Source organism: Carex rostrata, chromosome 28, assembly GCF_964058835.1.
Source record: "Carex rostrata chromosome 28, lpCarRost1.2, whole genome shotgun sequence".
NCBI lineage: Eukaryota > Viridiplantae > Streptophyta > Magnoliopsida > Poales > Cyperaceae > Carex > Carex rostrata.
In genome coordinates, this window is record NC_135945.1 from 2,533,036 (window position 1) to 2,552,540 (window position 19,505).

At 32.7% G+C, this 19,505-nt stretch overlaps 1 protein-coding gene across 1 annotated transcript; it reads right to left on the bottom strand.

Annotated features, from left to right (window-relative positions):
* Positions 1 to 735: 735 nt before the first annotated feature.
* On the bottom strand, positions 736 to 5,298 carry LOC144545498 (uncharacterized). The gene is made up of 8 exons (XM_078294067.1): positions 5,020 to 5,298; positions 3,247 to 4,275; positions 2,357 to 3,169; positions 2,023 to 2,242; positions 1,964 to 1,982; positions 1,625 to 1,671; positions 1,379 to 1,542; positions 736 to 1,285 (listed from the first exon to the last, which is right to left on the bottom strand). Exons 2-8 carry the CDS (start codon positions 4,268 to 4,270, stop codon positions 1,092 to 1,094), a joined length of 2,481 nt encoding a protein of 826 aa, XP_078150193.1. The 5' UTR covers positions 4,271 to 4,275; positions 5,020 to 5,298; the 3' UTR covers positions 736 to 1,091.
* Between the last annotated feature and the right edge of the window lie 14,207 nt (positions 5,299 to 19,505).

The following is a 19,505-nucleotide window of genomic DNA, read 5'->3' on the forward strand; positions in this document are numbered from 1 at the left end:
GTTCATGATCGTCTCAAGGCTTGCTCTCAGTTTATGTGAGTGCTGTGTTTCCTCTGATGATATTGGGGACACTTCACTGCTATAGGTAAAATCTAATCTTTGCACCAAGGGGAAGGTTTTCCTTCCCCCCCGTTTTTTTTTTTTTTTTTGCCTTTCAGTTTGTTTGTAAAACACAATGGCAAACAAAAAAAGGGAAGAAAAACCTTCCCCTTGGTGCAAAGATTAGATTTTTTTGCCTTCGGGTTTTATCATCTAATCTTCCTAATGGAGACATACTGAAAAGATGGGAGACTTAGCATAACTTGGTGGAGGTATATACTTTACTCTTACTTCACGTTTTTTTTTTTCTTTTCCGTTTGATATAGACTAAGAATCTGAGAATCAATATATATCAATAAAAACAACCAATTCAGTTATGTCGCTGTTATTTAATATGGACAATTCGGTAAGGTTGATTCTTCAAGGGAGCTAATAACCCGCGCTACAATATCTACAATATCTATAGCAAAAACTCTACAATTAGAATTTTTTTTTGTAAAGTATTAATACCTATGCACAGAAATATATATATATATATATATATGTACGAAAGTATTTATATCTATGAGGTGAACAATTATTTATTGTGCGGGTACTGTAGCGTGAAAATAACAGTACCAGCCAATGTTATCAGAACCGGACCGGACATCGAACCGGTAAAGCTTCGGGTCAATGGTTCACTGGTCGGACCGGTGGGTCAATCGGTTCAACCGCTGATTTTTTAAAACATATATAACTTATTATCTGAGAGCTAAAATAGCTCTTTATTTTTATCTCTATGTACATATTTGATTAAATAAAACATATATGTAACTTTAACAAAGAATAACATCTCTAAAAAATAGATAAAAATCATAAAATCGGAAAAAAAAATAACATAATAGAAGTTTAATATTTTGATAGCACTGACTTGAATTGTTGACACATTCCATGTTATAAAGTAGCCTCACAATCATACACTTTAAATAATCTAATACAACAAAATAATTGTTTAATACAAAAGCTTAAGAAAATTAACCATAAATAAATAAGAATTAGAATTTTAAGGCTGACTAGCTAAAATGCCACGCAGTAACTGAAATATCCTGATACATATCATTGTTAGGAGTTGCATATCCTGGTTCTTCTTCTATGGTTTCTCTAGCCTCAACACTTTGATTTCCTTGCTCTTGGACTCCTGTGTTATCTGTGCATGGATCTTCAATCTCATCATCAAAATCAAATTCATCCAAATTCAAAACTTCATCTACAAAATGATAAGTATAAGTAATAGTGTAATTAGAATTCTAAAATATCTTATATTTAAGTTCATAATTCAAAATGATTATAAAAAGCTCACCATTGTCTTCATTAGTTTGTATCTTAAGTCCAGCCATTTGTTTACGAAATTCCTCAATTTCATCAACCGTCAAAAATGGTGGATCATCCTCTAGAACCCAATTGCCATTATCATTAAAATCTTCAAAATTAATAGGATCATAATTTCTACCACGGGATGATATCCTGTAATTCACAATAAACATTTTTATTTGGAAAATATAATTTCATTATACATGTAAAAAATTTTCTACCATTCATGCAATACCAGAACCTCAATTTCATATCAGTCATGACAAAATTGAATTTTTCTACCTTTCATGCAATACCAGAACCTCAATTTCATATCAGTCATGACAAAATTGAATATGTACCAAGTACATTATACTTACCAGACATCTATTTACTAGGTTGGTGACCCACATTACTCCAAGATGATACTTATTTTGGTATCACATGAAGCCAGTACCAGAGATTCATCCTCTTTTTCTCAAAGCACAACCAGACAACATAAGAATAAGATAACATCTTGATATGTTTTTTATACCTTTCATAGAGATATCTTTCTTTTTGGGTTTGATATGAGTAGTAAATTTAAGTCAATAACCAAATCATGAAAGGGAGAACTAAAATTCAAGGGAAAAATGACTGGCAAATTAAGAAGACTAATATTTTTCATACCTTTGATGCAATCTCAAATTATATCGAACATAAACAAGATCATTCAACCTTTGGTGCTCCATCCTATTTCTTTTTTTTGAGTGAATGAACTCAAACACACTCCAATTTCTCTCACATCCCGATGAACTGCAAGTTTGACCCAAGATGCGAACGGCTAATTTTTGTAGATTTGGTGCACTACTACCAAATGTTATCCACCATTCATCTACAAAAGTATTGACAAATGTAAATTTGCTAAACAATACTATGATATATTATGTGATATTATATTAACATAAAATAAATTAATGTATTAACTAAAAGCTAATAAGTATATTACCTGGAGGCATCTGAGAACGATTACGAATGGTAGTAGTTCTCCCAAAATCTCCTTCTGCATTTCGAAACAACTTCATCTCACCAGTCAGTTTGGTTTGTAATCCTACTTGTCCATGAGCAAACCTTTCTATCACATCATGCACACCAGAGATGGTTTTTCGATGTTTGGCAAATTCAGTACTATTATACTGATTGGATGGATTGAACCAATACCCTGCTGCGTGGAGATCCTTGCTGAGTTGTTCATCCCAACGTGCTTCAATTATTTCTAGAAATGGTTGTGCTACCTTTTTCTTCCTTTGGAACCTCCAACCAATTTCTTCTTTAGCAGCATGAATAGCACCATACAAGAAACCCATTGCTGGTCTCTCATCACTATCAACTATGCGAAGGACACGAACTAGCGGTTCAGTTATTTGGCAAATTGTTGCACAATTTTTCCAAAACTGTTGGTCTAGAACATCTTCTTTAAATTTCTTACCCTTCTTTTCCTTTGCATATGATGATATCGTCCACTCTCTACATGCCACCATGGCACGCAATGCATCCTTTTGTGTATAGATGCTTTGCAGAGCAATAAAATTAGTCGCAAAACGTGTTGGTGCGGGTCGAAGTATCTCTCTTCCTTTAGTGAATTGTCTCATCAAATGCAGAGGATAACAATGGTTGTATATGTACTTCGTCATGCTCGATGCTTTATCAACTACTGCTCCAACTTCAACCAATTTTCCCATATCTGAGAGCATCAAATTTATGCAATGGGCAGCACAAGGTGACCAATAAAGACTAGGAAATTCTCCTTCTAGAAGCCTACCTAAAAATAGTGCCAAAGAAAATTTAGTGTTCTTCTACCTTCAAATAAAATAAATAAGAAGTCTAAAAAAAATTTACCTGCAGCAACATAATTTCTTGCATTATCAGTCACTATATGCACCACATTTTCAGAGCCAACAAATTGCACAACTTCTTTGAATAGTTTGAACAACATTTCTGCAGTTTTAGATTCCTCTGTTGCATCAATGGACTTCAAGAACACCGTTCCCTTTGGGCATTGCACTAAAAAATTTATTAACGTTCTTCTCCTTTGATCAGTCCAACCGTCAGCCATTATAGTGCAACCAGTCTCCTTCCACACACTACGAAATCCCTCAACAAATTTCTTTACTTCTTCAGTGTTTTTTTCAAGTAAATAACCACGGAGATCATGAAAATTTGGACCTCGATAGCCAGGCCCAAAACTAGCAATCGCATCCAACATGGGTTGATAATACTTGGAGTTAGAAGCATTGAAAGGGACTCCAGCATCAACCATCCACTTGGACACTGATAAATCAACCTTCTCTTTGACTTCTTTTGATTGCAAAACACTCTTCATAGATGGTTGAGCACCGGGTGTGGTACGAGGCATGAAGCAGTGGCCAGCACCAAGTTTTGCATTTCTTTTTACTACTTCTGATCTTTTTTGGCTAGCAGCTAGTTGTCCTCCACTTAAAGCAACATGTCTGCCCTTGGAGCTGGAAGGGGCTGACATATTGCCTTCTTCTTCATTAGTCAGATCAATAGGAGATTGGTCTTCGTCGGAATGACTTCGTTCATCTAGTTCATTTAACCTCCGTTTCTTGTTGGAAAATTCGTCAATACTTTGTTGCATTTGAAAACTGACCTCTTGCGGTACCTTTTTGCATGGCACTACATCTCCTCTTACACCGGCTAGGTGCTTCTTAAACCGGTTAATGCCACCGCCTTGAAATGTTTTCTCACAATGGAGACAGGCAATGACCTTCACATTTTTATTCTTCACAACAACAATGCGTTCAACACAATGTCCCCAAGCCGGATCTGTTTTCCCTCTTGTCGCAGCTTTAGGAGAAGTTGGGGATACAAATTCATTTCCCTCAAGGTTAATTGCTGACATGGATCCTTTAAAACAATAATAATTAGATTCTTCAAAAATCAGCTTTAAAACAAGAATAATTAGATGCTTCAAAAATCAGCTTAAAACATAACCTTATCATCTAACAGTGAAATGCTGTCATTTTCAGAAATATAAGGGTACCACCGCATATTTTGGCTGACAAGGTTGCTTCAGAGGTTTTTGGTGGAAACTTTGCTAAAAAGTAATACTGGTACCGCCAAGTTAAAAGTACTAGTACTGGTAAGTTAGAAGCTTTAATTTTTTCTTTCCCTTTCGTTTTTTTTTTCTATTCACTGTTGTACTGGTAAGTTAGAAGCTTTAATATGAATCCTAAACATTATAAATTGAATCCTAATGCAAAACAGCATGAACTAACCCTAAGAAAAGTTTACCTAAACATAGTATCTAATTAATCCGAAACCTAAAGCAAACTATATATATACTAAATTGGTGGCAACACAATTCGAATCCTAAAACAAAATGAATTATACCAAATAACGTGGCAATTTAAGCTTAATATAAAACATGAAAGAAGTTATTATGCAATAACCAATATAGATCAAATTGCGTTGGCTGTTGTGCTTTAAGCATGTAGATCAAATTTACTGTAAAGTTCAAATCAATTTGGTACTAACTGGATTAAGGTGGTACTGGACTAAAATATTCTTTGGTTTGAGCATTTCGTCAAACATCTTACATGCATGAACTATTCAATAAAATTAACTGAAAATTGTCAAGAAATTACTCACTGTTCTTGTTCTCAGTAGCTTCTTTTGTGATTCAGATTCAATTGAAGTCTGAAAAACGATATTGATCCACCACCAAATTAACAATAGAGAGGAGGTCAAAGTAGAAGGGGATTTGAATGAGATTTCAGAAAAATAACTTTCCATCTTTACCACCAAGAGAAGGCAAGAAATCAGAGGAGAATGGGGGAAAGATTTGAGAAAGGAGAAATTCAGGAGGCAAGAAATCGCAGGGAAGAGATTTGAAGAAGAATATGTTTTGAACCGGGGTTTTACGTCGGTTGAAATCAGCGAGTTTTTACTGGAAACCGGGCGGTTTAATCACTTGTTGACGGTTCCATACATAAAGCGATCCAATTGATGAACCAAATCGGACAGGTGACCGGTTCCGGTTTTTTTCGGTTGAACCGCCCGGTCCGGTCCGGTTCTGATAACACTGGTACCAGCGCAGTACCCGTGAGGGACCACAAAAAATTAAATGCAGAAAGATAAATTGCTGCGGAAAAGATAAATTGCTGCGGGAACTGCAAAAACACCACAATTTGAATTTTTTTCTAAAGTATTAATACCTACGCAATTTTATCTTTCAAATGAGATACATGATGACGTACTTTCAGGCTCATCGTCACGCAAGTATTTATCTCGCCGTACAAGTATTTATACATATACTTACAAGTACTTTTTATATATGACACTGAAAGTATTAATATCTAAGTGTTGAAAGTATTTATACTTATGCACTGAAGTATTTATACCTATGAGGTCAACTATTTTGGTTAGAGAAATGTCGATGCTGGGATGATTGGGAAAGTCAAAAAGAGATGATCATAACGAGTTACACATCAAAGTATTAATATCTTAGGTCATGTTTGGTTGTGAAGTGGTGGAGTAAACCCTCTACTTCACTTTTAAGAAGCCAAACGAGGAATAAATTTAAAGAAATAAGATGGAGTAACATTTGAGTTAATCCGGATTAAGTTACTCCACTTCTCTAGGTGGAGTAACTTACTCCACTTGTGGGTCCCGCAATTAGAGTAACACAATGTTATAATTTTCTCTCTCTTCATGAGCTTACTCCACCAAACTCTAATCAACCTTCAACCAAACATGATTATTTTAATCTACCATAGCTTGGAGTAAGAAATTTAATCCATATTAACTTTACTCCACAACCAAACATAACCTTATTTTTTAAGTGTTAATATCCTATCTTCTAAGAATTTATATCTACGAATGTATAAATATCTAAGTATATTTTAGATATGACACTGAAAGTATAAATATATTAATTTTGAAAGTATTTATACCTATGCACTGAAATATTTATTCCTATGAGGTCAACTATTTTTGTTAGAGATAGATTGACGCGGGAACGAGTGCGGGGACTATAAAACGGAAAGCATATAATTAGTGGGGACCATAGAGAAAGAGTGATGCTGGAATTTTAGAATAATAATTAGTTGAGACTATATAATATTTTTTTAGAATAATAATTAGGGGAGACCGTATAATTAGTGGGGACTATAATACATCATTCCTCTAAGTGCAAGTATTGTAGCGTGAGTACAATGCGAGTACTGTAGTGCGGGTACTAAAATAATTATTCATTCTTCAATGTATAGATATTTGCTAACTTTTGAATCATAAGCTCAAACTTCTAATTTTAGTTTCCAAGAGAAAATGGTTAATTTATATGCTTCTGATGTATATAGATTATAGAAACATATACCTAAATGTCACAGTATATACGTTATAAGTATAAAAATTAACCATTTATCCTCGGAAGCCAATCAATTAGATGACTGACATTTTTCCAAAATAGGCTACATATTTTCTATTTTTTCAATAAAGAGTAAAATGGGTATTTTATAAATTTAAAATGAGTTCAATAGAAAAGGAAATAAAATGGATGAATTTGTGATTTTTTTTTAAATTTGGAAGGATAAATATGATATTATGGACTTAGTCATAATGATCTTGTTATGTTTTGACCCCAAATTGCTATTCGAGCCCGATACCGAATAACAATTTTGTACCGTTACCCTTAGAGTAATTATATAAAATAAAATTATATTATAATATTTAAGTAATAATTAGTGATTTTAAAATTTATTTGCATAATATTTCATGTGAAAATGTATGAACAATAATTAGTTTTGTACTTTTGTTATTTAGTATATGTTTTTTGCTATAAGAAAAATGTTAATCATATGACTTTTATTTACATGTTTTGTTATTTAGTTAATAATTGAATTGTTCGAAGATAAATTCGTGTTTTCTTTATTGGTAATGTGATTGTGTATGTGTGAAAAAAATGAGTTTTGATATTTTATTTGCAAAATATAATAAAATTAATTATTATATTAGTACTTTTCGTTATTCATCCGTTACTATTTTGTTACTCCTTAGATAGAGTGAAATAAGATCAATTCTTAATAGGAAAAAGTAGAGTATTGATAAGATATTAGCTGATATGAGTAACAAAATGCAAAAATAATATCTGATAACGGGCCGTCTTGTCCATTTAGCAGGCCTAAGTACAAGTCCCCATTAGGAATATTAGATGATAAGTAGAGGAGCCAATTATATAAGTACGTCCAAATAAGAAAAAGGCAGAAAAACCCGAAGGCAAAAAAAATCTAATCTTTGCACCCAGGTTTTCCTTCACTTTGTGTTTTTTGCTTTCCCCTTGGTGCAAAAAAAAATTCCTTCCTTCCCCTTGGTGCAAAGATTAGATTTTCCCTATAGAAGTGAAGTGTTCCCAATATCATCAGAGGAAACACAGTGTTACGTTTAATTAACAAAAAAATATCCCAGAGCTAATTTTTAAGTTGTGTAAAAAGATGGACTCCAACACACAGCAAATTTTTCATGCTCTGACCATGCTTCAGCTCGAGGGTCTGCCAGAGCACTTCAAAGATATAAAAATTGTGAATGTTTATGAGGCACCTGGAGTTGTTGGAGGTAATACTTTATTTGAGCTCTGACTTGTTTCTAGCCAGCCGGCCCAATCCCAATCCCAATGTATATATGATAACCAAATTTTCGTTCTGGGGTGAACTAACAACAGATGACTGGAAGACACATTTAAACGACCAAGGTGAAGCATGGATAATTACTCCCCTTCACTACTCGAAAGGTGGATCAAACATTATTAGAAAAACGTCAAGAAATTGCAGATGGGATGGTCGTTCTTTGAAACCGAAGAAGCATGGAGGCACCACTTGGAATGAACGCACGTACAAACTTGTTGAAAACGCACAGCAAGACACAAACAAACAAACTGGACTTCAGGACTACACTATGATTGAGTACACATCTGTGGAGGCTAAGGTAAAGAATGAATCAATGAAACCTAAATTTTGAAGAACATGTACGAACTTTTAATTTCCTTGTTTATAAACTCATCTCTAATTACAATCATGCTCAAATTGATTTCAGCCCAAGCATGCTCTATGCCGAATTACGATAGATAATAAGAAGTATACACATGACATATTACTATCGGCCACTCAGCAGCCAACAACTATGGTAAATGCCCCTTCTGATCGTATAAAGCTAGTATTCACAACTGGAGTTCGTCCTCTACTCATTCATTGCACCTTACATATGCATTTGATTCATTCATTAAAATATCAGACTTTATAAATATTTAAACCGAAAACTTGTTTAGATGATAACAACTCAATCTATTGTAGGAAATTGACCATGCAGATGCCAACAAGGGAGACAAAGGAGAAACTTCTCTTTCCCTTGAACCCATGGAACAAGGTAAACCTGCTATTATATATATAGCAGCCACAACTATAATTTTAGACAAAATTCATAGTTTCTAATATATAGCAGCTACAATAGCAGAAAAAGCCAATAATCCAGAAAACTCTATACTGAGTACTGACATCTACTTTTTACACATTTTTCCGGCTATTGCCATAGTGACCTTCTGTTGGCCTAATCGTGGCCTATTTTGGCTGCTACTACATTCTTGACATGCCCATTACTGGTTTTTCAATCTATGTAATGACAAGGATTTCTGCGAGGCAATGAAAATAGCTAGCAGTTTAGCCAATAATACATCGTTACCTTTTATCTTCAGATAGTCTCAATGGCTAAAAGTATACTAAAGATAGGGTCTTTTTTTGTAATTGAATTAATGGAGAATTTACACGATCGAGTTCCCATTCGTAATTTTGGTAATAAGAACATAGACCCATGATTTCTTGGAGATTACCTTAGCAGCGAGGCCATCATTTGCAAAAGGGTAACTACCAAGGAAATCATTCCCATGATTAATATATTTGCAACTCATGCTCTTTTGTATTTAACATTATTTCTGACTATTTTTTTATTGAAGGACATGTTTTAACTACAGGGTACTACAATCAACAAGTTACTGAGGTGAGCAAGGACGGCATAGAATGTTTTCATCAATTAGTGGATATTATTTCATATTTATTTATCTTTACAGTGATATAACTTTCTGCCAACTTATGTTGACCTGATGGGCATTGTGCAAATTATGCAGGGAAAACTACGTGAGCTAATTAGGCAGGGTTTAAAATATGCATATAAACAACCGTTAAGCAATATTAGCAGCTGCTGCCGACATGTCCGATGTGAAATTATTTTAACAATAAAAACATTGACATTAATTAAAGATATATATATATCTTGATTTTGTACCTTCCACATTAATTATCTGTAATAAAATAGGCAAAAGTATATGTTTTCTTCTTTCTAATTGATGCTTATTTGACCAGGTGCAACAAGCAACACATGAGGGACAATACTATTTTTTATATTTAATACTTACATATATTTTATTGGATGATGGTTCAAATGCATCATGATTCTCCAATATGCTCCACATTCTTTCTTTCCGTTTTTAAAGTCCGAATAGTCGATTCAAACAGCTTAAAACAGTGATTTTGCGCCTATCTAAAAAAATATAAAATTTGGTCTCCAAGCATATTTTATTGTGAAGTTAATGTTGATCGTTGCGGATCAACTATTCGGACTTTGAAAACAGAGATAAAGGATGTAGAGTGTATTGGAGCACAAAATCATGATGCGTTTGAACCCTCCTCATTTTATTGTTAGTTACACAGTGACTTCTGTCCACACCAGCTAATCTTCTGTATCTATTTGTTTTTCTCTAAAATAAAACAATTTTTTGTATCTATTTTTGCAATTACAGGATTTTTGCCGGATTGAGAGTGAAAAAATACCAGCTGCAACTTTTGAGCAATGGATTGAGAAAGATACTTTACAAGGACTGGTTTCGTCCTGTAGCACTCACCATCGACCATTGGTGGAAACCGGCAGCAGTATGGATTGGCAGGTAATGTTTAAGGACCTGATATTTATTTGACCCAAAAATAAGCTAAATACTCTTTCTTTTTATTTTTAACAAATATATCACGTTATACATATATAGGGGGGGGTTGACTAATATCAAAACGTTTATTTCATCAGGTAATTAACTAAATATTGGCTGTGCTAAAATTACAATGAATTCAGTATTTTAGTGTGATTTCATTTACATGTTTTCTTTCATACTTATATTTTAATTGATTAATCATCTTCTATACTTTTTAGGCATCCTGCTCAATATAATGATGATCTATAGTTTTGTATCCTTGTACAGGTGGTTGAACAGAATGTACAGGACCCTCATAATTTATCTCAAAATTTTAATGCGAATTCTACAGAGCTAAATGAGAGCAGGTATTACCTTCCCAGCTACAACCAGAATATAATTGCACCTGGTCCAACGCCAAGCTATTATGCACCTACTGTGCCACCGATTACCGATCAAGGCACATATAATGCATCCGAAGAACAACAGTTTTCACTTTGTAACACTCAACATGGGCAGGTTAAAATATTCTTTCTTTTTCTTATTAACAAATTATCTATATTACATTTAATGTTCAACAAACGTTAGCATATATTTTGCCTTCAATTTCATCTGGTAAATACTTATAGGTTATACTTGTGATTACTTAGAATTCAGAATTCCCATGCACTTTCATTTATTTGCTTTCATCTTCTTTTCTATTTGGGCATCCTGCTGAATATAATGTTTACACTTTTGTATTCTTGTACAGATGTTTCAACTGGATGCATATGTACTGGAGCCTAATAACCATAATATAAATGCACCTGGTCCAAGCACAAGCAATTGGAGAACTACTGAGTCTGAGAACATGGATTTGTTATATTATGAAGATATGATGGATTTGATCAATAATGAAAGAGATTTGTCAGATACCATTGATTGGAATAGAGTTTAGTACGCTGAGTTTGGTGCACAAGTTTTTAGGTTATCTTGTGGTCTTGAATTTATATTAGGTGTGTATGTTGATGAAAGGGAACCAAATACGTTGTTACTCCGAATGGAATAACAGCACCCTCTTTTTCTCCCCCTCTCTATAACTCTCCTATTTTTAGAGAGAGAGTGAGAGGAGAGAGATAGAATTTGTATTTATTTTGTGGTACATTGATACTGTTTAATTATTACTGAATAATTTAATTGGCTGAATAATTTAGGTACCTTCCAATTATTACTGAATTTCCTATTTTCTCTTTCAACTCTTTAATTATTATATTTTTTTTACTTGAAATTAATCTCCTAACCATTTATATTAGCCCTAATTCTATAAGAGCTGAGAAAACTAACTAGAATATTTCAGAACCTTGGTTTAGTTTTAAAATAATCGACAGTCGGTCATTATCTGAATTCCTAAGTATCTCAAAAGTTCACCGGGTCGAGGTATTTGGCTTTAGAAGAATAATGATCTCTCTATTGTATTGTAAGTCATTCTGATCCAAATTGGGTCAAAAATTGTGATCGATGATCTACAACGGGCTATTGTTCGTTGGACGAAATCTCACGATATCGGAAAAAAGAAAAAAAACAAGAAACAAACAGTTGTAGTAAGATCAAGTGTCAAGACGAAGTACTGGGCTATGACGGCCACCGCAAATGAGTTAACATAGCTTAAACAATCATTAAAAGGCATCGGAATCGAACATGATCAACTCATGAAGATGTTTCGCGATAATAACTTGCGCCTTGGGTTTTTAAAAATAAGAAAAGAATAATTGAAGAAGGAGATAATAGTTTATAAAGAATATTCTCTCTTTTTCTCTTGTTTCTTCTAGGTCATGTACAAATAAGTTCTCTATTAAAAAAAAATTAAATATATGAAAAGGTTGATAGTTTTTTTTTTTTTTTTATAAAGTTGCTTTTTCTTCCAGATGTGTTTTACCTAACAATCAGCCTTTGGAAATTTAATGGATACACAGTCATTCCAAGATGGTAACACATCAGAGAGCTTCCTCTTGTAGCTCTTTCGTGTCATCAACTCATCATAGAATGTTTGTTCTTTTCTTTTCTTTCCTTTTTTCTTTTACAAAGCAAGAATTCAACTTACATTAATCGTCTCACAGTATGAATTTTAGTCAAACATATACATCACTGGAGCACTTAATTGATCTTTTTCTGGATGCGGTTGCACAGTGCTTGTGGGTCCACTATCCCCTTCACTGTCACTAGATTTTTCCCCATCTCCACTTCCACCCCTTCAACCCCTGCTCATCATTTCATCGTCACAAGTTCAAATTTACATACAAACAACCAAATTTTAATTTGTTGGTAGCTTGGAACATTTATTTGGTTTTGGTTGGGCATCTGTCCGGACTGAATTTGTACTGGTTTACTATAACAATATGAGCATTGTGTCTGGTATTCGCGGTGGTGTGTGGAACTGATGGGATTGTAACCAGTAAGATGTAATTTGATATTGATTCCTTGTCTGGTTGTGACCACACTGTATGGTCTATGGTGTGCACATATCAGTTTGCATCCATCACCAATCATGTCACGAGTGATGGTGTGGAGATGGGGATGGGAGGCTTCGCATTTGGCAAGGTTACATTTTCTTCTTCCAAGTTTTATTAGGGAGTCCAAAAAGATGTCATCATGTTTGGAATTATAATATATTACTATATGCAAAAGGTACATTAAACCAATCTAATTTAGAGTGAATATGCTTGTTTTTTTTCTTTGCCAAAAACCAATTTTCTTCTTATTAATTTGTCTTCCTCAAAGAGAAAAAGAGAGATACCTTTGTGCACACTTGAGAATGGATCTCTGAATCTTCTTTGCACACCCAACACAATGCAAATCCACTTGTGGCACGACTGGAGGCGGCGGTGCGGGCGGTTCCTCTTTTTTTCTCCTCTCCTTTCGCTTCTTCCTTCTTCTCTTCTTCTCTTCTTCTCCTTTTGCTTCTTCTTCCTTCTTCCCTTCTTCTTTAACCTCTTCCTTAGCCTCCTCCTCCTCCTGTGTAACAAAAAGAAATTAATTTTCTACTTCTGAACTATTAACTAAACTATAAATAAAAATTCTGAATGCTCATCAAGCTCGTTACTTCACCAATAAAAAAGATATGCAACAATTAGATTTAGTACAACATAACAATTTAGTATAATTAAGGGACATATATGCATTGATTCATTACCTTCTTAACTTCTTCACCCATTGAACAATGGGGGGAGAAACAGAGAAAGCAACAATGGGGGGGAGAAACAGAGAAGGCAACAATTTTAGCTCCTAATGCTTTTTTATATAAACAAACTTTTGCAAAATGATGTAGATCTTAAAAGGATGCACATAAAATAAGATCAATGGCTCCAAATCCACATGCAAGGCACAAAACCAATGCAACTTTTTTGCCTCCTCAGTCATCCCTTAAATGATTTGTTGCTTTTCTCTTCAAAAGAGGATTAATTGAGTAGAGGAAGAGCAAAGCTGTGGCAGAGTACCTCACATTTATCGAGGAGCCGTAGGATTTGTCATTTACCATTTATCGAGGAGCCGTAGGATTTGTCATTTATCGAGGAGCCGTAGAAAGGTTATATCCTCTCCATTTAAATTTGAAATGGATGTGTTCTCTCCGTATTAGCATGCTTGATGCTTGTATTTTACCAAAGTGCAGATCGCACTCAGTAAACTTTAAATTCTATATATTATGCTCAGGTGCCCGAAATTTTTATTAATACCCAAAAATAATATGAAATTACCAGATCTATCCACTTTTTCGGTGGAATTCTAAAATTCCCCCTTCCGGTGACTAAATAATCAGACTAACTTTAATATCAATCATTAAATAACTTAAAGTTTTTTTTTTCAAAAATAGATATAACTTTTTAGAAATAAATGTACTAGAAGGATAGCAATATTTTCTGTATTTACTTAGAAGTGACTTTTCAACCAGGATTAATAACTCAGAATCTAAGTATTTTTATTTTTTTCCAATAATACATAAAGAAATATATTAATTTTTCTAACAGGAGTGAATTCGGCCTGAAAAAATGTTGATCCGGATTATTTATTGCAGTCTTTCTAATAAATCAAATTATATTGTATTACATTTATTTTCAAAGAAATATATTCAACATTTCTAATATTTCAATACAAGAAAAAAACAGTTACCAAGCCAAACAAACATAGGGCCACTTTCCGGTTATTTAGTAACCGGATATTTTTCTTGGATCCGGTGACTAAATTACAGGAAAGGTGATCTTAGTCCGGTTATTTAGTCACCGGAAGGGGCAATTTTTGAATTCCACCAAAAAAGTGGGTAGATCCGGTAATTTCATATTATTTTGGGTATTAATAAAAATTTCGGCTCAGTTGCAGACTGTTTAAATAATTCTATATTTAGATCCTATACTTTTTTATACAAATGGAATATGAGATTTTTTTTTATGAGGATTTGCTAAATACTATTTTATTAAGAATACAAAGTCAAATTTAAACATATATCAAATTAAAATGTTTATTTTTAGAAATACTCCACAGTCTATGAATTTATTGATAATATATAATCAAGTGGCGTATCATATTTTATGTAAATAAATGCCACGATGTATTTAAAAAAAAAAACTGATATTTTGATCATAACTTGAATTAATTTCAGGCTTGTAGAAAGGTTAAAATAAGGAAATACAAAGGACCGTTTTGGACAATGCTATAGATTATTTAATCATCCCTAGTCTAATGTATCGACACAAAATTAATTATAAATATATGGAGGGAGAAGGTAATAAGGATTGTTGGAAATCAGACGTAAGTATCATACCGGGATCCTAAACTTTCTTTAAAGGGCATTTGTAAACGTTTACTTTTTAGACTATAAAGAAAAAAAAAGGAATACTTTTGAGGGTGTATGTGAAAAAGTCATTGGCAAAGTGCCAACTGCCATGGTCACATAGTCACATGTGAGTATGGGTGGGTTTTGAGGGATCCGACTCTGCTGCGAAAAGCAGCTTCCTACATTGTTTCTTCAATTATAATCACTTTTTTTGGTCTGCCCATCCTGCCCGAGATAAAGTAACTCCATTCTTTATTACTACGAACTGCGCCTTTTGTAGTTTTACATGGCCACTCAATTCCCAATATTAGAAAAACCCACCTCATGCCTATCTCTACAGAAAAGATTTATTATTCATCATATATATTTTTGTCATAAAGTGATTTTTACATTAATATATATGTGAGTTGTTTGTGTTTTAAACAAAAGAATATTTAAGAAATGGAAATAGCTTTGCATTCTTATATAAATAGTAATTTGAGAATTTGTTTTAACAAAATATATAAGTAAATCATGCATTAATTGCTATTTGCTAGGTTCGGGGCAAAAAATATTTTAGTTGCACCATAAATTTCAATATTTCATAAAAAATGCATAATGTTGAAGGTTAATGTGGGGTTTGATGATTTATTTCCGATATCAAAATCTAAGAATAAAACTGAGTACGGAACATAAATTTAGTCTCACGAATTATCAATAAAATACACAAAAATATGGACATCCGACTGGACCTAAACATTATATATTGTGCTGACAATGTTAATTTTTTAGAACTAAACTTTGATCTAGTGGTAAACTTAATGCCTTTCATATGGCATGTAACATGTTAAAATTTCTAATAAAAGATTTCTTATGTGCAGATATTAAATAGTTGTGGTTTGATCTTTAAAAAAAATAAAAGGCACTGTTAACTTACGTAATTTTACAGGAAAACAAATAATAAATCATATATTTTTTGTTTTTTGAGATAGAAAGGTAGATGTCTAATTTCCGAACTTTTATTTAATTATCTATAAAGGACCTCTATTTGAGTTTCAAATCTACGATCTTTTACACAAAAAAACCTTGGAAATTAAATCACGAAATGCTTTCTCCATTTTACTGTTCTAATGGAGAGGAGAGAAACCCAACAAGTGTTTAAAATTTGATTAAATTAAGTGATATAAGAAAGAAAACAACAAAGTATAGTGGAAGCCATGTTGGTCCAACCAAATTCAATGCTTAACGCTTGAGGAATCCACATTGTATCAAGAGAGGACAACTGCTTATTTTAATTTTGAGTTTTAGTGGAGATTTATCGATTGGTCTTCATCGACTTTGCTTCTCTCTGAATGTTTGATTTGTAATTTAGGTTAAATTTAAGGTTAAAATTAATACTTTTTTTTTAATTATGATTGGTAATTATAACTATAAAAACATTAGAAATTAAAAGTCAGAGAATTGGAAAGTATAAATCAAAGCATTATTTTCTATCGAGTATCCAATTAGTTTATAAGTTTAAATCCAATTAGCTATTTAAGCCCATTCGATGTTATTTTTGCTCCCCCCTGACGAAAATCCTAGATCCGCTCATATCGGTGTGGGAGACACCGATCCTAACCTAGTTCTATTTTTTTCTTCTAATTTTCTCTATTAAAATTTAAAACTTTTTTAATAAAATAGATAAAATATCTTGAAATTTAGATATCATAGTAATTAGACTATCTATTTTTTAGAAGTTTTAAATTTAAATAGAGAAAATTAGAAGAAAAAAATAGAATTGGGTTAGAATCGGTGTCTCCTCTACCGATTCTAATATTGACTTTTTTGAATAAGTTTCTTATCTACCGGTCTTTTTATTAATGAAGGATCACATGTACTCTTTCTATTTTTTTTTTCTTTTTTTTAATATTTTATGTAGACAAAAAATATCATATCCAACAGATATGGAAAACAAATATTTAATAGTAATAGATTCTCTCTTTTTTAGTTTCTCTATATTGTAATTCTAGTATCCGTTGACAAGAAAATTAAGAGTAAATACAAAAGAAGTTACCAGATTGGAAACCTTCCCGATAAATATGATCCCCAATATATGATCAACAATCGTGATGAAAATTGAGTTATGGTGTGTACTTGTGTTTTTCTGGTATTTAATGATCATAGTTAAGGGGTGAAAAAAGTTTTTTATTTGAGGTTTTTTTTTTCATGAGAACGGAGTAGGTCTAACGGATATCGAATTTATTTTTGAATCCAAGGAGCTCCAACAACGTCCGTTCAATCTTCAATAAGATCTATGTTCACAAAAACTGAAGCAAACATGTACATATTTTAAAGCAGAGTGCACACATCTTAATGCAAATCGGACGGTGATTGAGTCCATCGAATCAAAATAGGTCCGATGGACATGGGACCTATTCTGAATTATTTTGAGTGAAAGAACAAAGAGGTATTGGCTTCTTGGACGTAGTTCGAATAAGACTCAGAATAGATTGCACGATTTGGTTTGGACTGGATTGATTCAGCTAGAAAAACAAAACAAAAAATCCTTCCTCAATTATCTTCATTTAATTTTTTTCTATTAAAAATTAGAGATCAAATCACTAAATTATTTAATATCCTTATTATTAGAACATGTGTTGACGTTACTTTAAAACACTTAATTATATTTTCCAACTTTTAAATAAATCATGTAGTCAAGTCAGCAAATTCAGTAAGTGATATTATTAGCTTTGAAAATTTAAGAATCTGACGGTCTTTCGTAGGTATATATGTTCATTCTGAAAAATTAGAAATAATAAAGAGAAAAAGAAATAGAACATCAATGAAAAAGTTAATTGTTTCAAACAGTTGTTATACGCGACTAGCTAGAAAGGGATGAATTATAATTAATATAAATTAATTTCTAAGATAGAAACTAATAAACTAAATAATGGGATCGTAAATTAACCTGTCATATATTTTTTTTTTAGTCTTTGAAAGGCTCGTCTAGCTTGTGGGCTAACTTAAAATACATTTGGTATGATATGAATCAGTCGTCTTTGGTCCGATGATAAAAATATTATATTGTGTGTGAAAGGTTCGTATGTTGAAAATCCGAAAGAGGTATCATGTAAGTATCTTATGTTAAATAATTGGGTGTTACTTAAAAAAAACAGCCTTGCATGTGAAATCTTATCGTGACACCGACCCGCGAACGTACGATGGAAATACCTTTATCCCACAAAACCGACAAAAAAACCATTAAAATACTGGGAAATACCTTTATCCCACAAAACCGACTAAGAAACCATTACCTTTATCCCACAAAACCGACTAAAAAACCATTAATTAAACTGTAGAAGTATCTCCAAAGAATAAAGCTGGGGATCAGATGATGTCAAACAAACAAAAAGGAACGAGAAAAGAATCCTTCCCCCGCCGTCCACGGTCCACAGTCCACAGATTAGACCAGGGAGATCTTTTATAGAAGTGTTCCCTATTTTCCCATTAGCTTTACGTTTCCCATCATCATAGCAACATCTAAGATGGACTGATGGAGGTACATGCATTTCATATCTAGCTAGTTAGAAGCAAAGAATAAATTTTGTGATAACATTTATGTTACATTTGACATATAAAAGTTCCTCATATCTCTAATAATGTTTAATTGATGCGGAGAATTTGATGCGGCTAGAGGTGCAGAGAACTCGAAAATTTTGATGGATAAATATCTAAATTATGAAGTTTTGATGAGTATATATTAGTATTCTAGATAGCTACTAGTTCCGTTATAGCTACACTATAACATTTTCTGACCATAAAAGCTAAATTATGGAATAAAGGTGCTTTAATTCAGCTACGACCACTACACTGTATTGCGGACCGCTATGCTATATGTCATTTTTTTTGTTTGCAACTTACATGGGTTTCTATGCTTTTGTTCCTATTTGTGATGCTACATGATCCGCTATGCTAGATATGATAAATCAAACTCTGTGCTTTTAATCCTATTTGTGATTTAGTCACTCCTTCCATATCATAAAATATTCAAATATTAATTATTATTTTTTGCTTGCTCTTTGTTAGTACTCACTTGTAATATCATTGCCTATCTTTTCAATTGAAAGTTAATTTCAATTATTATAATTTGTAAAATAATCAATAGGTACTGACTTCGTTTTACTTATAAAATTAATTGCGCCTTGTCTAATGTAATTTGTAATACTATGAAGTATGAACTATTAAAGAATGTTACTTTGTAGATTTTTTTTTCTTATTTGCATGATTGAAAAAAAGTATATGACTTAGATTAGTTGTCATTTGGTTGTTACTCCAATTCTCTAATATTGCTATTGTTAATAATTA